At 40.4% G+C, this 23,842-nt stretch overlaps 1 protein-coding gene across 1 annotated transcript in view; it reads left to right on the forward strand.

Annotated features, from left to right (window-relative positions):
- Nucleotides 1-23,842, forward strand: part of tnr (tenascin R (restrictin, janusin)) — a 227,485-nt gene that overhangs the window by 179,265 nt on the left and 24,378 nt on the right. The window contains exons 7-14 of the mRNA XM_062993920.1: nt 4,400-4,550; nt 5,867-6,136; nt 8,503-8,688; nt 10,705-10,794; nt 11,446-11,709; nt 17,490-17,756; nt 18,398-18,517; nt 18,604-18,747. Coding sequence (XP_062849990.1) covers nt 4,400-4,550; nt 5,867-6,136; nt 8,503-8,688; nt 10,705-10,794; nt 11,446-11,709; nt 17,490-17,756; nt 18,398-18,517; nt 18,604-18,747 — 1,492 coding nt within the window. The remainder of the gene's footprint in view (nt 1-4,399; nt 4,551-5,866; nt 6,137-8,502; nt 8,689-10,704; nt 10,795-11,445; nt 11,710-17,489; nt 17,757-18,397; nt 18,518-18,603; nt 18,748-23,842) is intronic.

Here is a 23,842-nt window from a genome sequence, read left to right on the forward strand (position 1 = left end):
TTCCTGGATGCCTCATAACTAGCCCTAAATTGCCCCCGTCCCAACTTTTTTTGGAATATGTTGCAGACCTGAAATGCAGGAATGAAGGTTTATTAACAAATGAAATTAAGTTGAGCAGATAAAACATGAAATATCTCAGGTTCATCCTGTCTGCAATCAAATAAAAGTCAAAGTAAATGTAAGGAACACTGTGTTTTTATTTTACTTGAATTTTCCATACTATCCCAAATTTTTCTGATTTGGGGTTGTATATATTACAAATATTATTTATTTATTTATTTTTGCTTTTGTCTTTAACCCATGTTGGAGGGAATTATATATAATATTTATTTATTTACTTTTATATTTATTTATTTATGTATTTATTTGCTTTTGTCTTTGACCCATGCTAGAAGGAATTGTATATATAAAAAATTTTTATTATTTAATTATTTATTTAATTATTTATTCATTTATTAATCTTTTTGTTTTTATTTTGCCTTTGTCCTTAACCCATGCTGGAAAGAATTGTATACATTACATTAAGAGCAACACTAAAAATGCTCTATTTTTATTGGAAGACACTAAACATGTATTATCATGCTTCTTTGGATTCAACAGCTGGATTAGGCTGTATTTCACTTGTTTGGATGCTGTATGTTGTGTGAATCATACACATACCTGTTGATAAGATTCTCTGGCTGCTCAAAACATAACTTGTTTTTATACATATAACAGTAATAAATCAGGAACAATATATCCAGCATGTTGCAACTGGCAGATTTGCTGAACACTTGACTGGATCCCCCGTCACAGTCTCCTGCTGATAGGCTGTCATCTCAGCAGTGTTGTTAGCTGTTTGTTTCTGGATCCTTGCGTCTTGATTATGTTTATGTTTGCATGCATGGTAGAATTATGGAAGCTTAGGCTGCATTTACATAACATGCTATTGTTTCCTGTGGAGCTGGGTGGTCCTGCTTCCCTTGCAGCTTTACCAAGTTGAGCATACTTAAACTTGATTAACTTTGATCCAGTTTGCTGTCGAGCTGGGAATGGTTTTATTTTTCAGCATGATAAATACGTTGAAATCATATTTGAATAGAAAAAAAACAGCTAAAGGTCATTGACTGGCCTTCACTGAGTCCAGATCTGAATATTATAGAGGGAGTATTAAAGAAGGGTCACATGGACAGAGAAAGAAATAAAAGACAGCCACAATCTAAAGAACACCGCTTAAAGTTTACTTTTCACCTTTTTAAAACACAGTTAATGATGCAAATTGTTTATTTGATGTAACTAAAAACAAAGCGCAGAGATGATGGTTTCACTAAACCCTGAACTGTTGTATTCCACCTTAAATTAGAACCATTAGAACCGGTAAAACACGCTAGCACACCAGACCTGACATTTCGAACTCGTCGGTTAAAAACTCAGCTCCGCCATCTGGAAGGCTGGGCGCCTACATAAACAACGATTGGCTGATGTTCTAGGGTGGTGCCGGACGGGACTTCATAACTGATTATGAACTCTGCTGGCTGATTGATGGCACCTGCACAGAGATAAAGAATAACGTGTTGATCAGGGTGTGGCTCTCTGTACACAAAGCTGATCCATATATGATATGAACTCGTCTCCTGCAGGTGAAAAGATGCAGTCGGCTACTGCACACATGGAGGGGGCATAATGCAATCTGGTAATTGGATATGACCTGTTAATGCGTTTCATGGTCTCATGGAACTGCATATATTTTAGGCTCATGTCAAATAATGGGGTTGTTTTTGACACACTGAAAATAACACAAACACGGAAATACAACTGAAAACAGTTAAATACAATAAAAACCTGCTCTTTACCTTTACATCTTTATTGTTTCCTTATGCTTCTTAATCGTGGAGATGCTTGATCTTGGAATACCATATTCCGTTCAGTAAAGGCACATTCACATTTGCCATTTATGGAGTGTGCCAATGCATAAAGCTTAACGTTACTTATTGTATCTGTTGATGCATGCTCAATAATCCAGGTACACAAATCCACAAAGTTGAATCAGTTCATCTGGACACAAGTTTGTTGTAGAGATACATTTCGTCACTCAATCCGAATGACTTCTTCAGTCTGAGCTGTTGTTGAATACCCCAACCTTATATGCAGTTGATTTGCATAACGACTGATCACTGCCCATTGCATAACAATGGAACTGGTGATCAGGTCCATATGAAATTCACAATGACCATTAATTACAATGGTCATGTGTGTCTTTCACACATGATTGGGGTATAGCTCCTATTACGGCGTTGTAAGATGGTGAGAGATGTACTCTCAGGCCCCCTCCCCGGTTCAGAGATGGTCGTTCCCTCTTCACATAGATGGCCTCTTTGACTCCATGTTCAAACCAGCGTTCCTCCTTGTCAAGGATCTGCACATCTTCATCATTAAATGAGTGGCCGCTGGCTTGCAGGTGGGTGTAAACCACAGAGTCCTGGCCAGAAGAGGTTGATCTTCTATGTTGGGCCATCCGTTTCGCCAGTGGCTGTTTAGTTTCCCCGATGTACAGTTCCCGACAATCCTCCCGGCACCTAACAGCATACACTACGTTACTCTGTTTGTGTCGAGGAACCCGGTCCTTAGGGTGAACTAATTTCTGGCGTAGCGTGTTCTGGGGTTTGAAAGCAACTGAAACACGGTGTTTGGAGAATATCCGTCTCAATTGTTCCGATACTCCCGCCACATATGGAATCACCACTGGTTTGCGCTTAGACCGCGGTTGTTCTTTTCCTCCCTTTGATCCACTGGAGCTGTGTTTGGGCATTTTCCCCGCTTTTACGAATGCCCAGTTGGGATAACCACATTCACCCAGGGCCTTCTTGACATGAGATTTCTCTCTATCCTTGGCCGTAGTGTCTGTGGGGATGCTGTTCGCCCGGTGGTGCAGCGTCCTGATGACTCCTAGTTTGTGCTCCAAAGGATGATGGGAGTCAAACCTTAAGTAATGGGTCGTGTGCGTTGGTTTGCGGTAAACATTTACTTTCAACCGTCCCCCATCTTTACTAGCAATTTCACAGTCTAAGAAGGCTAAAACGTTGTCGCTTGCATCCTCCCTTGTGAACTTGATGTGTTTGTCCACCGAGTTGATGTAGTTCGTTAAATGTGGTACTTCCTCTGATTTTATTTTAACCCAGGTGTCGTCCACATATCTGAACCAATGACTCGGTGGTGTCCCTGAGTAGGTCCTTAGTGCCTTCTTTTCCACTTCCTCCATGTACAGGTTTGCAAGAATAGGTGAGACTGGGGACCCCATAGCACACCCATGTTTCTGTTTGTAGAACTGTCCACTGTACGAGAAGAAAGTGGACTGAAGACACAGTTCTAGAAGTGTGCACACCTGGTCCGTGGTAAGGGGTGGTCCTCGTGCTCGGGGTGGGGTCGCCTTGTAGTTTCCTACGGACCTCAGCAACCGGAATGCACGTGAAGAGGGATGTAACATCATACATTGTTTTCTCCGTCTCAATGATGACGCCCTTCACCTTGTCCACAAAATCCATGGTGTTCTGAATGTGGTGTTCCGTGCTACCTACCAACGGGTTGAGAATCGATGCTAGAAACTTAGAAATGTTATAAGTCACAGAGTTAATCATACAAACAATGGGTCGTAAAGGTACATCCTGTTTGTGTATCTTAGGTAACCCATACAGACTAGGTGTAGCCTCCCCCGGATATAATTTGTAGTACAAAGCCCTGTCAATGGCATTGTTCTGTTCTAAAACTTTCAGACAATCTATCACCTTTTTCTTGTAGCTACTACCTGGATCTCGTTTCAGCAGCTCATAAGTGTTAGTGACACTAAGTAACAACATCACTTTCTCATGATAGTCTATCTGGTTTAATAGAACAGGTTTAATAGAACAGTACATTACATTGTACATTGTACATTGTACTAAAACGACGAGCGAGGAATTTCATTAGTGGAGAGAACTTATGATCGGTAATAATTATGAGAGGTTAAGAGTTTCTGTCATTCTTTTAATTCATTAAATCACATTTAGCTTTTTTTTTAATGATAAACGTTTTCGACTCTCAGAAAAGCTGATTCTTATAATTTCTCAGCACTCTGAGCTATAACACAAATTTAAAAGGGAAACAGGAGGAAAATCTAGATAAACACAGATACATGTGGACGCTTTCAGATTGAATTTCAATTTGGTTATTTCACACAAATGCAGATTTGTCTCATATTTGCACTTTGATGAAGTTTTACCGCACCGCTCAAGCCAAGCGCTCAACAAATCAATAGTCGCACACACATAGAGTTTAAGGGAAACATCAAGTTTATGGGTAAAAATTTCTTTAACAAGTTCATTTCTCTAAAGGGGATCAATGAAGTCTTGTCTTATTTTATCTGCCCTGTCCTGTGCTGTCCTAGGACAACGATGGTGGGATGACGACCCAGCTGCCGAGCACCATCACCTCTTTCCTTCAGACTGGTCTAAGGCCTGGAGAGGAGTACACTGTAAATTTGGTGGCACTGAAAGACCAGGGCAGAAGCCAGCCAGTTACTGCCACTGTTAACACAAGTGAGTTGGTTACAGACTCTACTTTCTCTAGTTCCATGAAATAAATAAAGAAGGAAATACACAGACAGAAATGAAAGAAAGAAAATAAAGACAAAAATTCATACAGAAAAATAAATAAAGATAGAAACAGACAAAAAAGAAAAACACAGACAAAAAAGAAAGAAAACAAAGAAAAAAGGGGAAAAAAGAACTAGAAAAAATACACAGAAACAAAAAGAAAAAAAGAAAAATACACAGACAGAAAAGAAAGAAAAAAGAATTTCACAGACAGAAAACAAAAAAGAAAAAAAGAAAAAAGAATTACACAGACAGAAAACAAAAAAAAGAAGAAATAAAGAAATGCACAGACAAAAAAGAAAGAAAGAAAAAATAATTTCACAGACAGAAAACAACAAATAAAGAAAAAACAGACAGAAAAGAATGAAAGACACAAAGAAAGAAAGAAAAGAAAAGAAAGACAAAAAGAAAAAAATGAAAACACAGAAAAGAAAGAAAAAAGAAAGAAAGACAGAAAATAAGAAAGAAAGGAAAACAGACAGAAAATGAAGATAGAAAAGGAAGAAAGGAAGGAAGGAAAGAAGAAAAAAAGAAAAACAGACAGAAAAAAAACAAAGAAAGAAAATAAAGAAAAAATAAAGAAAATAAAGAAAAAAAGAAATACATAGACTGAAGAAAGAGAGAAATAAGGAAATGCACAGACAGAAAAGAAAAGAAAGAAAAGAAGAAATGCACAGACAGAAAACAAAAAAGAAAGAAAGAAAGAAAGAAAGAAAGAAAAACACAGACAGAAAAACAAAGAAAAAAAACAGACAGGAAAAAATCAAAGAAAGAAAACGACAAAAAAAATACAAAAAAGAAAAAAAAATACACAAAAAGAAAAGAAAAAGATACACAGAATGAAAGAAGATAAAGAAAAAAGAATAAAAAAGAAAGAAAAAAAGAAATACACAGACTGAAAAAAGGAGAGAAATAAAGAAATACACAGAAAAGAAAAGAAAGAAAAAAAGAAAGGAATTTTTGTCTCATAAGTCTTTTTCTAAATAAATATAAATGACATTACTGTCTTCTTAGAATCTTACAATAAATAGCAAAATAATTATTGTATCAATTATTCGCATTACACTGGATTGTAAACCATTTGATTGCCATATTTGGTTTTATTTAGCTTTAAATGACCAGCCCAAGCCTAGCCCACAAGCTAAAGGTCGCAAGCCTAAACTGACACAAACCCTACTTGATCAGGAATGGTCTTGGCGATATTGTCCGATTTGATTTGATGTGTGACCTTTTATTTTTTGATTTATGATTTGATGCAGTAATCGATGGACCAACCCAGCTCATTGTGCGGGACATATCAGACACAGTGGCATTCGTGGAATGGGTGCCACCTAGAGCCAAAGTTGAAGAGATCATTCTGCGTTATGAAATAGTAAACAACGGGGAACCCAAGACCACTTTCCGCCTTGAGCCGAGTCTAAGCCAGTACTCCCTGCAGGTCCTGAGACCCGGGTCCAAATACAGAGTGTCAGTGAGCGGTGTGCGACAAGGCAACGAAAGTCAACCTGTTACTGCCGAGTTCATCACAGGTAAGCCTGAATCTGGGATGGGTATCATAATTAGTCTTAAGTGATTGTTATCTAAGAACTTTGCATAGGTAATCATGTTAAAATCTTTAACTTCAATTCTGCCAGGAAATTATAGCATCTGGTTTCAACATTGTTTACAATTACCAGGTGATTCTTTGGGAATTGTTTAACAACTCATTGTCAATTTAAGTCTGTACCATAATCAAAAAAGGATATACATCTACAAAGTCTGGAAAAGGTGAGCTCAAGCTCTTAAAATAGACTGATGAGAAAGAAAGAAAGAAAGAAATACACATGCAGACAGACAGCCAGGAAGGAAGGAAGCAAGGAATACACAGACAGAAAGGAAAGAAAGAAATAATAAACAAATGAAAGAAAGACAGAAACAAACAGAAAGAAAAAAGGGAAGGAAGAAAGAAAGCAACACACAGACAGAAAGGAAAGAAAGAATGAAATAAAAAAGAAAGACATAAAAAAAGACAGACAAGACAAAAAAAGGAAGAAAGAAATGATAAAGAAAATAGGAAAGAAAGAAAAAAGACTGACAGAAAGGAAGAAAGAAAGAAAGAAAGGAAGGAATACAGACAGAAAGGAAAGAAAAAAAGACAGACACAAAAAGAAAAGAAGGAAGGAAGGATGGAAGGAATACACAGACAGAAAGAAAAGAAAGAATAAAATAAAGGAAAAAAAGGAAGGAATACAGACAGAAAGGAAAAAAAGAAAGAAAAAAGAAAGGAAGAAATAAAGAAATACCCAGACAGAAAAAAAAGAATGAAAGAAAAGAAAGGAAGGAATACAGACAAAAAGGAAAGAAAGAAAGGAAGAAAGGAATACACAGACAGAAAGAAAAGAATGAAAGAAAGGAAAAAAGACAGAAAGGAGGAAGGAATACACAAAGAAGAAAAAAAGACAGACAGAAAAGAAAGGAAAGAAGGAAGGAATACACAGACAGAAAGGAAAAAAAGAAAAGACAGGAACAGACAAGAAAGAAGACAGAAAAAAAAGAAAGACAGAAAGAAAGAAAAAAAGACACATAAAAGGAAAAAAGAAAGAGAAAGAAAAAAAGGAATACACAGACAGAAAGGAAAAAGAAAGAAACAAAGAAAGAAAATAAATATAGAAAGAAAGAAAGACAAATAAATAAAGAAAGAAAGACAAATAAAAAAAGAAAGGAAGGAAGGAAGGAAGGAAGGAAGGAATTCGCTACAAATGGCTTTTTTGACCACTCTTTTCTACCATAACGTCCTGATTTTTGGCGTGCTTTAAAAATGGTTGTCTGTCCAACTGGCTCAACAAACCTTTATTACCTCCTTAACCAAGGTTATTTTGTCTCGGTGTCTACTTTGCCTAACTGCCAACCTTTAAAACGTTCAAGGTTTTCCAAGCTTCTTACTTTGAATTTTTAAGGCCAGCGTGTTCCTGCAAACACTCAAACCTTTAGATATAGTTTCATGTTTTTGTCCTGATCTTGGCCTTGTCACAATTTTATCACACTGAGGTGGACAAACATTTCTTTGGATTTCAGGGCTAGTTTTTGTCTTGTCAGTGCAGGGTACATCGATCAAGGTTTGTACCTTCACAAATTATGTCCAATTAATGAAAATTGCTGTTCGAGTAACATTTCAAGGATAATCGATTCAAACAGACACAATTTGGAGTGCAACATTAAATTACTTACCTATAATGCTTTTAGTTCATGATTATGCGTAAGTAATGGATGGATAAAATGGCATTTGTTTTGTCTGCTCAACTTCATTTCATTTATTAATAAACATCCATTCCTGCATTTCAAGCCTGCAACACATTCCAAAAAAAGTTGGGACAGTAACGCATTTACCACTTTGTAATGTTGCCATTCCTTTTCACCACACTTAAAAGACGTTTTAGCACTGAGGAGACCAAGTGATTTAGTGTTTCAGCTTTTATTTTGTCTCATTCTTCCTGCAAACACGTCTTAAGATGTACGACAGTACGTGGTCGTCGTTGTCGCATTTTCCGTTTCAAAATTCTCCACACATTCTCTATTGGGGACAGGTCAGGACTGCAGGCAGGCCAGTCCAGTACCCGTACCCTCTTCTTCCACAGCCATGTCTTTGTAATGTGTGCAGCATGTGGTGTAGCATTGTCTTGTTGAAAAATGCATGGACGTCCCTGGAAAAGATGACGTCTTGAAGGCGAACTTTACACTGTAAAGTTTGCCCCCCCCCATACCAACCATTTCTGATTTCGGGTTGTAACAACATACAAAACGTCAAGGGGTCTTAATATTTTAATCCATTGTATATTGTTTCCACGCAAGCAGTCTGTCATGAATTCTTTATATTTATTATATGTATTTATTATTGTTATAATTATAATTTTATTAGAGATTGATCCTCCTAAGCAATTGCGGGTGCTGTCCAAAACGTCCACGTCTTTAGAGTTGGAATGGGACAACAGCAAGGCATCTGTGGACAGCTATCATGTGGTGTACAGCACACTGTCTGGAGATCAGTACGACAAGATTACTGTCCCTCACAGCAATGGAACCACAACCAAAACGACTCTTACAAGTAAGCTTACTAGTAAGCTGGATTATTTATATTTCTGTACCTAATTGTTGAAATTGAAAGAGAAGAAATGACATGTTAGATAATAAAAGTACCTGATAAACTGTAATTGGTCTTAAAAGAGAGCTAGCACACCACTCTGCACACTCTGCACAAAAGAGAGCTAGCACACTAATCTGTTGTATGGGAAAAAACCGGACTAAGTGGAACGCTGTGCAAGGACCCTGTGCAAGGACCCTGGTTGAACATGGGTAAAAATGAAGGGGTTAAGGACTCCGCACCAATGGAAAGGGGTGTGGAGCAGGCAATTATACCCTCCTTCAACGCAATTGGGATCCCAAGCAGCGGAGGACCGATTGGCTACGTTAAATTGGGAGAACAAGGAAAAAGATACATAAATAAATAGAAAAAAGAGCAAGGTTAATGTGCAATTTTGATATATTTCTCACTTAATGCAATGAGCACCCTCCTTTAGACCAAGCTCAGGGCAGGGCAGATTGATCCTAGAAACTGAACATGATAAAGGTCCCCTGTGTTAAGCCGCTCAGGTGGTGCAGCGGTAAAATACACTAGCACACCAGAGCTGGGATTTCAAATACATAGCATCAAATCTCAGCTTTGCCATCCAGCTGGGCTGGGCGGTTATATGAACAATGTTTGGCTGTTGTTCATCCAGGAAAAGAGTCGACCTCTGCTGGTTGATTGATGGCGTCTGCACAGAGTTGAGGAATAATGCTGATCAGGGTGTGGTTCTCCGTGCACAAGGCTGATCCGTATATGAACTCGCCTCGTACAGGTGCACACGTGTCGGAGGGGGCATGTGACGGTCTCGCTTTCCTCAATCGGGGCAGGGGGTCAGCACCAGTAGAGAAAAGGCATAACGCAATTGGGTAAAAATTGGACGCGCTAAAAAATCTGGAGAAAAGGGAGAAAAATTTAAGTTGGCCCGCTATTAGGCAAATAAAATAAAATGTTTGAACTCTAGGTGTCGCTATCACATAGAACAAATCTAAATCGCTTCCTATCTTCTTTCCCTCAACTCAAAACATTAACGTCACACCTACATTAATGTTCCCAAGTTTTTGGATAAATTTGGTGGCTCCAAAGAAACCAAAACTAGACAGCGAATGCAGCGAGTTCAGAGGAAATTGGGTACGTTTAATTTAAAGAAATGTAATAATCTTCCCATTCGAATTATAAACAAAGGATGGTGAGTGAAATTGGCAAAATCTTAAAATTACCAACACTGTAAAAAGTAGATAATTAGTTAAATAAAAAAAGTGCAATTGTGAGTAATCAAGTGGGTCTATTATTATTTTGTTTTATTACTAGGGGTTTTTACTCCATCTGGCCCCTGACAATCAAAGTTTAGACACCCCTGGCATACAGCAACACATTATAAATCTGACCCACTCAGCAACTCAATATCCCAGGGCTTTCATAAAATAGTGTAGGGTCCTTGACACCACTCGCATCAACTGCTACTATAAGGGCTCGGAGTACCTGTTGTGAACTCACCCTTGTCTGTGCTTCACCTCTGGCACTGTGCTCTGAAAAACATGTCAATAGGTGAATTAGGTAGAATAAATTGACCCTGGGTGTGAGTGTGTAAATCGGTGAATGTGTAATGCCCTGTGATGAATTGGTGCTTGGTTCTCACCTTGCACCCAGTGTTTCTGGAAAGGCTCCAGACCCACCATCATTCTAATTAGAATAAGTAGTTAATTAAGGTAAATGAATAAATTAACAGTGAATGGAATAACAATTAGGAGTTAAGTTGATGAATATCAATGAAGGGTATGTAGTCCAAACCGAAGGATCTATATTGATTCGTTCAAAAAATACAATTACAGCACAATTAAGGCATATATTGTTTAATCTGTTTGTACCTAAAACATCAAAGCATCACATCGTCCAAATTTCTGCCTGTCTGACGGATTTAATCAGCACTTCAGTGTTGCATGGCTGTACTTTTTTAATAATCAGAAATCTGTGCTGATGATATTTTGTGTTACACAGATTTACAACCTGGTACGGAATATGGAATCGGTATATCAGCCGTTCTTGGTAACAAGCAAAGCATCCCAGCCACAATGAATGCCAGGACAGGTAAGAGATTCGGAGATCATAGTAAAGCAGAATAATTAAACTATATTGCCAAAAGTATTCACTCATTCAAGTATTCACATTTGGTGTGGAAGAACTTGACTGGCCTGCACAGAGTCCTGACCTCAACCCGATAGAACACCTTTGGGATGAATTAGAGTGGAGACTGCGAGCCAGGCCTTCTCGTCCAACATCAGTGTCTGACCTCACAGACATGTGCTTCTGAAAGAATGGTCAAAAATTCCCACAAACACAGTCCTAAACCTTGTGGAAAGCCTTTCCAGAAGAGTTGAAGCTGTTACAGCTGCAAAGGGTGGGCCGACATCATATTAAAACCTATGGATAAAGAGTTGGACGTCACTCAAGTTCATATGCGTGTGAAGGCAGACGAGCGAATACTTTTGGCAATATAGTGTAATAATTTAGCTTGTGGTATAATGAGCAGTTTTTAAACAGGTTGTTCTTTTTTTAAGACACTTTTCTCTGGCGTCATATTATTATTTCTGTTCTAAATGGCCTACCTGGATATTCCACCAATAATTTGTGGAATGGAATGTGTTCTTGTAGCTCAGTGTTAAGCATTAACCACTACCTGTGTGTCCTGTCCTTGTCCCTACTGAATATTTAATTTGTATGTTTTATTTTTTAATAAAGGTCTGGATATCCCTATGAACCTGATGGTCATCGACTCCACAGAGAACAGCATCACTTTGCTTTGGAGCTCAGTCCAGGGACCTATTGAGTACTACAGAGTGAGCTACACCTCAGCTAATGGAGTGACCACTGAAGTGACTGTGCCTAAAGACATAAGCAGCACCACGTTGAGGGGCCTGGAGCCTGGGACCGAGTACACCATCACAGTCACGGCTCAGAGGGGCCGGCAGCAGAGCGCGGCCGCCACTATAGATGCTTTTACGGGTATGGTGAGGTCTTAATTGTGTAATAAATAAATTAAAATCCTTTCATCCTCCATCCATCCATCCATTCATACATCTTAAATTAACTCTACAAGGCACCCCTGACACCCCTGCATTTAGTACTTTGTGCAGCCTCCCTAGACATGTTGCTACTTTTTGAGCTATTGTCTGATCTATTTAGATCTGATCTTTTAAGGTCAGGTGGGAGTGTCTATGCTCTGTGCTTATTGAAGCACCATCAATAGGTCAACCACTTTGGATGACAATACGGTCGAACCAGGTGTGTTCGTAACTTCTCTGAGATGCATCCATTGACACAGAGGTTCTTAGAGGGACTAGGGCTGGGCGATTTTCACGATTAATTCGGTTAATTCGAATGAACGTTTTCACCCGATGTTAGAATGTGACAATCGCGATTGTTTACATACTTTATATTTTCATTAAAATACCAACGTCACGAAGCAAAAACTGACCAGACGCCCGCGGAATATAAATCAGGGAAAGTTTAATATAAAAAGGGCGAAAACAGTGTACAAAATCAGGTAGAGTCCAAAACCAGCGAAAACCAAAACAATAAACGGAAGACAACAAGAATTATACACGGTAACGGTTAGATTCAGTAATAAGGAGCGCAAACACGATCTGCAAAACAAAACACAAACAGAAGAGTTTAATTAAGATTCACTGAATCAAAATACGGAGCCGATGAGCGCGATCAGGATTGGCTGGAAAGTAACGAATTACATTTACTCGCGTTACTGTAATTGAGTCGTTTTTTTTGTGTACTTGTACTTTTTAAAGTAGATTTTACAGCCTGTAATTTTACTTTTACTTAAGTAAGTTTTGTACTAAGAATTGTAATTCGCTACATTTTAAATCACATCCGTTACTGAGTAAAAGAATCGCGTCTGGGAAACTGCTGCAGTGAATTCTGCGATGGGGAGTCGGATCTTTTGTCTCGGTTCCTTTTAAAGAGCCGTATGTATGTAACGACTCCCAAATGCGCGAATCGGTTCCTTTATTTTGGCTTAAAGGGCCGTTCAATAGAATCGAATCATTCTACGACACATAATAGTGGTTAATACAGTTTGAAAGTTTTATGGGACTAAAATGACACATTACACATCTTTAAATGTTTAAAATGTTGTATCCACCCCCAAGTCACAAGAGGACAAAATCAAAGCTGAGCTGAGTGATCACTTGATGCCCCCCAGTGTACTGATACTGATGATTCAGTGGTGGAAACAGCACAGTACAGGCTCGTGTTCCTTTTAAGAAACCTGTAAAGAACTTTTTGTAGTTTTTTTCCTAATGTAAGGAGGTTCTGCTGAACATTATTTAAAATAAAAGTTGTTTGTGAGCTATTCTTAGATATAGATAGATAAGGATATAGATAATTTAGATCTATTTTGTTTTAATTATTGTTACTTATTGTGATATCGTTATTGTTATAAAGTTTGAGTCCCTTAAAAGAATAATTATAGGTGTTGTTACTATTTTTGCACTTCTGCAGCCTTTAATTACAATGCAAAAAAATAAATTTGAGTCTTATTTTAATTGCATTATACAAGAACAAAAAAAATCGAAATCGTAATCGACAATCGGGATTTTTGCAAAATCGCCCAGCCCTAAGAGGGACACTAAATAAGTGCACCAATCAATAGGGGTTGTGTTGTTAAAGCTAGGGAAATCCCTAGCTTAGGAAGGTCTGAGGCTGAGTAAGAAGTAGGATCTTGTCAATACAGCTTATTGCTCCAGAAGCCAGTGACCACCCACTGATTGTGGTAGAACCTCCAGCTAACCCCAACTTTTAGGAAGTCTCACTGGTACCCATTTGCCAGTGTTTGATGAAAGAAAAGCTTAATGGTAAATTTCCTCCTTATTTAATGCTTCCTTATTCCGCTCTTACTATCTGAGTGCAGGTAGGTTGAGATGCAGGTATGAGCAGCAGAAGAATACAAGAAGCATAGTGTAGTCATTTATGAAGAACTATAGGGAGGTATTGGCTGTGGTATTGTATAAGATAATCAGGAGTTGGAACAGTGGAAGATTTAAGATAGAAGTGGGACTGCATCAAGGGTCGGCTCTGAGTCCTTTCTTGTTAGCAATGGAAATGAACAGGCTGATGGACAAATAAATTTGCATAAATAGGGAGGATGGCAGAATGAAAAGTGGATGGATTTGAATACTTAGAGTTGATTGTACAAGGTAATAGAGAGTGTGGGAGAGAAGTGAAGCTGAGAGTGCAGGCAGGGTGGAGTGGATGGCTGGTTTGTGATAGAAGGTTATCTACAAGACAGTAGTGAGGCCTGCTATGTAATGTGGTTTGGAGGCGGTGGCACTGACTAAAAGACAAGAGAGGGAGCTGGAGGTGGCAGAGATGAGGATGCTGTGATTCTCATTGGGAGCAATAAGGATAAAAAAGATTATGAGTTAATTAGAGGGACAGTGCAGGTGTGATGTTTTGAAGACAGTTATGGAGGAGAGATTGAGGTTGTTTGGCAATGTGCAGTTGAGCGTGCTAAATAGGAGAAGGCCAAAGAGGAGGTTTATGGATGCGGTAAGGGGGAACTTGCAGGGTAGAGTGACAGAGGAGCATGATCAGGGCAAGGCAAGATGGGATAAGTGATCCGCTGTGGCAACCCCTAATGAGAACAAGAGTGTGGTTCTCTGTTACATGTCACTAATGGGTTTAAAGGAGCAGTCTACCAGAGTGAAGGATAAGGGAAAAGTTATGAGGCCTGCTATGTTATATGGTTTGGAGGCAGTAGCACTGACTAAAAGACAGGAGAGGGAGCTGGAGGTGTCAGAGATGGGGATGCTATGATTCTCTTTGGGAGCAATAAGGATGGAGAAGATTATGAGTTTATTAGAGGGACAGTGCAGGTGTGATGTTCTGAAGACAGTTAGGGAGTAGAGATTGAGGTTATTTGGCAGAGGAGAGTGCTGAGGAGAGAAGAAGGCCAAAGAGGAGGTTTATGGATGCGGTAAGGGGGGACTTGCAAGGAGGAGTGACAGAGGAGGATGATCAGGGCAGGGCAAGATGGGATAAGTGATCCGCTGTGGCAACCCCTAATGGGAACAAGAGTGTGGTACATCTGTCTGACCATTTTAAAGAAGCAGTCAAAGACTTAGTGTCGGAAACAGCTCTCTTTGGCAAGTGAGGGTGGTAATTCCTTGTAAATTCTAAAATGGTTTGTACAGGGGCAACATAATACCAGGTATGCTGTAAAATGCTAAAAAAAAATGTAAAATTGATATAAAAAGAGGAACATTGGTTGAAATAATTGGATATGAAATAATAATATCTAATTTTAATAAGAATAAAGAGCAAATCCTAGAAGACTAGAAGGATTTCATCTAGGTAGACAAACGAATAGTGCCCCAGAGCCTTCCAAAGTACTTCATTAATGAACCGCTGGAAGACAGCGGGGGCATTCATAAGTCCAAAGCGCATTACCCTGTATTCATAAAGGCTCGACAGGGTAATAAATGCTGTCTTTTATTTGTCTGATTTCATTGTATGCGCTGCACAGGTCCAGTTTAATAAAAATAAATACCTGCGACAACTCAAAAGCAGAGTTAACCAGAGGCAGGGGTGACGATCCTTGATGGCTGTTATTAAGACATAGTCCCCACAAAGAGACCAAGAGGGGCAAATATGCCCGAGACTCAGAGCTTCCTGTATACTTCAGCCACTGCCCTTTGCCTAGGGGCAGACAAGAAGAATAGCCAATCACAAGGGTCAGATGAGTTGGAAGTGTCTGGGCTCTGTGCTTACAGAAGACCACCTTCAGATTGTGGTACTCCAGTGGCACCATCAAGAGGTTGACTATTTTGAGTGTAACCAAGTGTGTTCAACCAATGTCTGAGACATGTCCATTGACACAATCCCCAGAGGGATACTAAAAGAGAGCACCAGTAAATACTGGGGTTGTGTTGTTGAAGCCGGGGCAAACCCATAATTGGTTGCTAGTCTGAAGCTTGAGTCAGGAATATGGATATCTTCTCAATATAGGTAACTAATCCAGAAGCTAATGACCATCCACTTACAGTAGTAATGGGGTGCTGAACCTCTGGGGATTTCAAAGGGACTATTCTAACTGAAGTTACTTATCAGGCCGCCTTTGTGGCCATGGGATCAGTATTCCCAAGCTGCATGGGCTCCTCCTTAACGTGATGGGGCAGAGTGAGAGGAGTCGAGTCTAAACGCCTATGACTAGACCTTTCCTTCTAGAGGTCCTCATCCACCGGCTCTACTCTTGATCTGTGAGGAGGTTTCTAACCAGATGACCAGAGCTCCAAGGTGGCAGGTGGGTCCCTAGTGGCCAGCTCGTCCTTGGGCTCCTTCAAAGGCTATTCTAGGAACATAAACAGGGATTCAAAGAATCAACTCCACCCATGTGGATTTGTCCCAAGTAAAAGATGGAACTAACTGAAGCTACCTATCAGGCTGCCTTTGTGGTCATGGGATATCAGTATTCCCAAGCTGCATGGGCTCCTTCTTCATGTGATGGGGCAGAGTGAGAGGAGCTGAGTCATACTGGTTATGGCTAGACCTTTCCTTCCAGAGGTCCTCGTCCACTGGCTTCCTTTCCATTCTGTAGTGAGGTTGTCTAACCAGACGGCCGGGTCATAAAGGAGCTTTTAGGTGGCAAGTGGGTCCCTAGTGGCCAGCTCGTCCTTGAGCTCCTCCGAAGGCAATTTTAGTAACATGAACAGGGATTTAAGGACTCAACTCCGCTCTGTGTGGATTTATCCCAAGTAAAAGATGGAACTAACTGAAGCTACCTATCAGGCTGCCTTTCCCAAACTGCATGGGCTCCTCCTTCACGTGATGGGGCAGAGTGAGAGGAGCCAAGTCAGACTGGCTATGGCTAGACCTTTCCTTCCAGAGGTCCACCAGCTCCATTCTTGTTCTGTGAGGGGGTCTCTAACCAGACGGCCAGTTCATAAAGGAGCTCCAAGGTAGCAGGTAGGTCCCTAGTGACCAGCTTATCCTTGAGCTCCTCCAAAGGCCATTCAACGAACATGAACAAGGATTCAAGGACTCAACTCCCCCGTGTGGATCTGTCCCAAGTAAAAGAAGGAACTAACTGAAGCTGATTTCGAAAAGCTAGGAAAGGCTGAAATGAAGTGACCAGTCTCTGAAAGGGAATAACATGCCCACCCGCTGGCTACCCTACCGACTTAGTCAAATGACTCAGAGCCTCGGTAGTGTTAAGGTCTCTCTTAAATAGTCTCGAACACAGGTGTAACGCATTAGAGCTGGGATTAGCAGGCTTTTCGAACTACAACAGGTGGATTTACGCTTCCTGCTGTGAGAGGAAGCAGGCAAAAGTAATTGAGCTGCCCAGTCTGCTTATCTAGAATGTTTTACTTTATACTTATATATTCCGAACCTTTATTAGTACAGCTTGCTTTGGCTGTGGTAAATACAATTATAGATACATTTTTTTATAGTTTTTAACATTTCTTAACCATTAACTCCAATTTATTATTAATTTATCCATCTAAATGCTACTTCTTGCCAATGTTTTGAAGAATGACCACCTGAATTCTAGTTCATTGTCTTTGTATAGACTTTGTTTGCATTTCTGGCTCTCATTTCGCTTTATCTTGATCATCTTCATCGCCATCTTCTTCTTCTTTTTGAATATTCTTTACTTTGGACCTTCATCTATTCATGCTAACTCACTCAGCATGCTGCATTTTCTTTACTTTCCCCTTTCAAAGACCATCAGTCAGCAAAGACTTTGTTTGTCCATCGTCTGGTTGCAGGCTTTCGTCCTGTATCCCAGCTCTACTTCTCAGACATCACAGCCGACTCTTTGGCAGTGGCCTGGAGTGCTCCGGCCCCGCCTGCCAGTAGTTTCACTGTGCACTATGTGACCCATGACTACAGTGAAGACGGTGAAGTCGTTGTGGATGGTTCCAAGACCAGGACCGTCCTTTTAGGTCTTCGGCCTTCAAAAAAATACACAGTGACCCTAGTGGCGATGCATGGTGAGAAAGCTTCAGAACCGGTCAAGGGCAACGTTGTCACAGGTACTGCCGCCTCTGCCCTTAATCAACAACTATATTTGTTTATTTATTTATTAAGTGACCCAGTTTGCAACTTACCTTTACAAAGCGCCTCCAATGAGACCAACTGTTTGATATGGCTTAACGTGACTTATTTTACTAAAACAACAACTAAGGATTTTATTAGTGGAGAGATCTTATGAGCAGTAATAATTGAGAGAACTTTAGTGTTCCTATGTCATTGTTTTAGCATATTTGAACCACTCTAAGCTTTTTTTTTTTAAACGATAAGCATTGTAGACTCTTCTGGAGAAGCTGATTCTCACTGTTTCAGCAGCCTGAGCTGTATAATACAAGTTTAAAAATGAAACGGTGAAGAAACTACAGCTAACATAGATACAAGTGGATACTTTTAGAGTGGATTTGATGGCTACTTAATATAAATGCATATTTGTGTTATGCACTTTGATGACGTTTTACTGCATCTTTCAAGCTAAGCACTGAGCAAAGCGGCAATTTGCTTCAGGGCTCGACCTTCCACAAACAGATCTAACAGTGATGTTTAAACCCCATTGTACATGCCAACACTGTGTTTATAAAATATTACTGCCCATGTATGCTAATGATTTTACCTCCAAAGCACTGATAAGTTGTCTTGGATGCAGGTATGGACCCTCCCAGAGACATGACCGTGTCCTACGTCACAGAGGATTCAGTAACGGTGTTATGGGCACACCCCTTCTCTTCCTTCAATTACTACAAAATGTCCTACCAAACTGCTAAAGGTGTGCTGATATTTTCTCAATTTTCTCTTTGGACAAAGTCTATATCAAAAAGAAATAAAAAAAAAACCAACATTTTTATTTTACAGGTCGGGTAGACAGCGTGGTGATTGATAAGGATGTAACAAACTATACTCTGAATAGTCTTTATCCAGCAACGGAATACGAGATCAAGTTGAATACTGTGCGAGGAAGCCAGGAGAGTAAGGTCATCAGCACCACCTTTTTTACAGGTATTAACTTAGGGTATTTGTTTTTGGAAACTGTACATTACAACTTGTTTTGAAACCTGGGGTCAGAGCGCAGGGTCAGCCATTGCACGGCTGACAGGGTTAGGGCCTTGCTCAAGGGCCCAACAGTGGCTGCATAGCAGAGCCTGGATTCAAACCGACAATCTTCCGATTGATAGCCCAAAGCTCTACCCACTAGGCTACCATTGTAGTTTCAATAAATGATCCAGAAATCAACAGCGGCATGCTGAGCCACATAAACACTTTTATTTAACTAATATCAATGGCTCAATGGGTAGCACTGTCACCTCACAGCAAGAAGAGAAGGTCCTGGGTTCGATTCCTAGGTGTAGCAGGCCAGGCTGTTTCTGTGTGGAGTTTGCGTGTTCTCCCAGTGTCTGTTTGGGTTTCCTCTGGGTGCTCTGGATTCCTTCCACAGTCCAAAGACAAGCAGTCAGGTTAATTGGAGTCGAGTTTCATGGTACCACTGTACTTAGAAGTCCATTGTATCAGTCGTGCTCACACATTATGATGAAGCATGTATGATGTTCACGTCTGATTTTTAATGACCACTGACCTCAAAGGGCTGAATGTGGCCTGGGGGCCGTACAATGCACAGGTGTAAAGTGCATGAACAATTCCAACATCATAGAAAAAAGCATCATAAAAGCATTATGACAGAATTTGGAAATACGGGTCCATTTAAAACGATCTTGCTGATTGGTCGGCCCAATAAATTTTTTTCTTGTTCACTTTTACAATACTTTAAATGTGTGTCCTAAAAATTAATAAAAGCAATCAAATATTAAAGCATTAATTGCAGGAAAGCATCTGTGTCTCAGATATGAAATGACAGTCCGACCTCTCTAAATAAAAATGCTTTATGCGCAATGCCTCCTCTCGACATGCTGCCTGCTGCTGCCAAACTGCCCATGGTATAAAATCAAGAGTTATAAGCTTCAGACTCAAATGCCACGGAGCTTACTTTATTGGTTAGGATTGTTTAAAAGTAAGAATAATATAACTATCAAAGACATGCAAACTGGGCAAAATTTAATTCTTATTAAGATTAAGAGAAGAGTGACTGACCAGTGGGGGTTTAATTTCCTCTATATAGAGCGTTTTTACGTCCTGAAAAAGCATAAACAGGCCTTTAATAAAACCAAAAAATGGAAAGTATTCTACATTGTTTAAACAGTATATTTTTAAATTATTCTTTTATTGATTTTAGCTTTGCGACCTCTCTGGGGTGTTTCCTGCTTTTGCCCAATGAATCAGACCCACCGTGAAACTTACCAAGATAAAGCGGTGGTAAAACAGACAATAAATGAATTAATGTTGATTGTAATGCTATTTTACTTAAAATAAATGTTATAAACTAATGCTATAATGGGTCAATTACCTTCATCTGCTTCAATATATGGCAGTAGGTGAAAATCCAACTGCTGTAGTCCCAACTGGACTACAGATCCTAGGAGCTGCAGTTCTCAGCAGCCCGAGCTGTATAATACAAGTTTAAAAGTGAAACAGTGAGGAAACTACAGCTAACATAGATATTTGTGGATACTTTTGATGGGTATTTTACACAAACGCATATGCGTGTTGAGGAACACTTTAATGATGTTTTACCGCACTTCTCAAGCCAAGCGGCAATTTGCGATGAGGCTCGTAGTGAGCGAAGTGCAAAACGCTTCTTATGTGACTTTCCACAAACAGGCACATACAGGTTTTAAGAACTACTTGTTTTGACACCCTGATAAAACATGAATTATGTGTAAATATATGGCGTAGGTCTAACAGTGATGTTTCAATTACCTTCATCTGCTTCAATTTATGGCAGTAGGTGAAAATCCAACTGCTGTAGTCCCAACTGGACTACAGATCCCAGGAGCTGCAGTGCTCAGCAGCCCGAGCTGTATAATACAAGTTTAAAAGTGAAACAGTGAGGAAACTACAGCTAACATAGATACTTGTGGATACTTTTGATGGGTATTTTACCTTCACCTCTTTAATTTATGGCAGTAGACGAAAATCCAACTGCTGTAGTCCCAACTGGATTACAAATCCCAAGAGCTGCAGTGCTCATTTTTAAGAAGCTATTAAAGGTGAACAGCCATTGTGCACGATCTCTCCATTCAGCCTTTAAACTCTCCATTCAATTTTCTTTAAAACTATTTTGATGTGTCAGTGTATCTGCGCCCAACATCCCCCCGCTTCATTCACAGGTAGGGTTAAGAGAGAAGCATTAGGACTGCAATTGCAAGCCAGGATCTTGGTGGATCGAGTAGCTGGTCCGCTGACCATTGTTGTAGTTCCTTCACTTTATTGCGTTTTGATTTGTAGGCTGGTTTCTGACCTGCCTGGCAGCCAAATAGGTCTGGGTGTAGAGTAATAATCTTCAATGCTCTACATCCTGGTATTGAATCCCTCCTCGAGCAGTCTATTTACAACGTATATTTTTTAAACCCTGAAAGTATTGTTGAGCTTTTCTGGATTCTAATTCTGTTCCACTCCTGTAACTGGGTCCAGAATGAGCTTGATGGTGAGCTAGAATTATAAAGGGTTTCATTCTGTCAATAACTGGTCATTTTCATTTGCTGGATGATGGTCATCAATGCAGGATTGGTTCCCAATTGCCTGCTTTTAAAACTAGACAGGTCCTCACATGGACCTGGGTACATGTTTTTTTGAAGATTCTGACTGGTCTACAGCCTGTATGTTCTACCTTTCATTGCACCAATCCAAACTGCAGATATTGTCCTCTACTGTTGGTATATAACATAGTGGATAATATAGCCCACCACCTTTAAATATGCAGTCACATGTTCCGCACATGTTCTGATCGGCCGTCTGTGGTAAATGTATTATCTAGCTTTTAATACGTGACTTTGATCTGAAACCAACACTGGATGAAGTCTTCCCCCTTGGGATCCTAAGTGTGATGAACTCTACAAATCTCAAGATGTGATGTGAATATCTGTCTCTCAAAGACCTTGATGAAGACCAGAAAGGGGAGAAAAAAAAACTCAGTGAGCTAAGCTCCTTCAAAAGATTCAAACAGGCCCTCTATCCGCATGTTCCGCTCCCCGCGGTGCCCTTCCGGATACACACTTCAGCCTGGAGAGTATTATTAGCTTTTTGTAAAATAGAGCACATCTCTCAGTCTGCACTGTGTTCGGTAATATCTTCTGCAGTAGATATAAGGGATGTTATTTATGGTTCTGAAGCGCACTGAGCCCTCAGGATTTGATAAAATCTTCATATACAGGAAAGTGGGCTTTAAAAATAACTGGCACCCTTTGTATATGGGTAAAAAAGAAACATTAAGCACCTTCCTAATATTGTGTTGGTCCCCCTTTTGCTGCTGAAACAGTCCTGACCCATCGAGGCATGGACTCCACTAGAGCCCTGAAGGTGTGCTGTGGTATCTGACACCAAGATGTTAGCAGCAGATCCTCTAACCCCTGTAAGTTGTGAGGTGGGGCCACCATGGATCGGACTTGTTTGTCCAGCACATCCAACAGATGCTCAATTGGATTGAGATTTGGGGAATTTAGAGGCCAAGTCAACACCTTAAACTCGTTCTTGTGCTTTGTGGCAGGGTGCATTATCCTGCTGAAAGAGGCCACAGCCATCAGGGAGCACTGTTTCCATAAAAGGGTGTACATGGTCTGCAACAATGCTTAGGTAGGTGGTACGTGTCAAAGTAACATCCACATGGATGGCAGGACCCAAGGTTTCCCAGCAGAACATTGCCCAAAGCATCACAATGCCTCATGGAACACACTGGTGCCATGTGTTCCCCAGGTAACCGACGCACACGCACTGGGCATCCACGTGATGTAAAAAAAAAAAAACTTGATTCATCAGACCAGGCCACCTTCTTCCATTGCTCTGTGGTCCAGTTCCGATGCTCACATGCCCTTTGTTGGTGCTTTTGGCGGTGGACAGGGGTCAGCATGGGCACCCTGACTGGTCTGCGGCTATGCAGCCCCATACGCAACAAACTGTGATGCACTGTGTATTCTGACACCTTTCTATCAGAACCAGCATTAACTTCTTCAGTAATTTGAGCTACAGTAGCTCGTCTGTTGGATCGGACCACTCGGGCCAGCCTTCGCTCCCCACGTGCATCAATGAGCCTTGGCCACCCATGACCCTGTCGCCGGTTTACCACTGTTCCTTCCTTGGACCATTTTTGATAGATACTGACCACTGCAGATTGGGAACACCCCACAAGAGCTGCAGTTTTGGAGATGCTCTGACCCAGTCGGACCTGCTCAAATCCGTACGCTTGCCCATTTTTCCTGCTAACACATCAACTTTGAGGATAAAATGTTCACTTGCTGCCTAATATATCCCACCCACTAACAGGTGCCGTGATGAAGAGATAATCAGTGTTATTCACTTCATCTGTCAGTGGTCATAATGTTATCTCTATCTGTCAGAAGTCCAGTGGAGATTGCACTTTCCTTGGCGTCCTCTTAACATATTGGCATAGGGTGAGACCAGAAAGAGTTTAGACTTACTAAAGATCCAGACTGATTGAAGTCTATTAGCAGCCCACACCATCTTGTGAGGGTGGAGACTGACTTGGAATACTGAGATCTCTATTTTATGGAAGGACAGGCTCGTAAGATGCTCGTAAACCTTGGCATCCAGATCTCCTCAGTAAATCAAGTTGGGGACATGGGTACTAGACAATCATGGCAGCATGGCAGCTCATAAAAGAGAAACATGTGCAAAGCCATTCCTGGAAGAGTTGGGACATCTTGTAAAACATAATAAAATGAGAGATTCTCTAACTATATTGCCAAAAGTATTCGCCTGTCTGCCTTCACACATATATGAACTTGAGTGACGTCCCATTCTTAATCCATAGGGTTTAATATGATGTTGGCCCACCCTTTGCATCAATAACAGCTTCAACTCTTCTGGGAAGGCTTTCCACAAGGTTTAGGAGTGTGTTTATGGGCGTTTTTGACCATTCTTTCAGAAGCGCATTTGTGAGGTCAGACACTGTTGTTGGTCGAGAAGGCCTGGCTCGCAGTCTCCGCTCTAATTCATCCCAAAGGTGTTTTATCGGGTTGAGGTCAGG

The sequence above is a fragment of the Trichomycterus rosablanca genome, chromosome 4 (genome assembly GCF_030014385.1).
Source record: "Trichomycterus rosablanca isolate fTriRos1 chromosome 4, fTriRos1.hap1, whole genome shotgun sequence".
Lineage (NCBI taxonomy): Eukaryota > Metazoa > Chordata > Actinopteri > Siluriformes > Trichomycteridae > Trichomycterus > Trichomycterus rosablanca.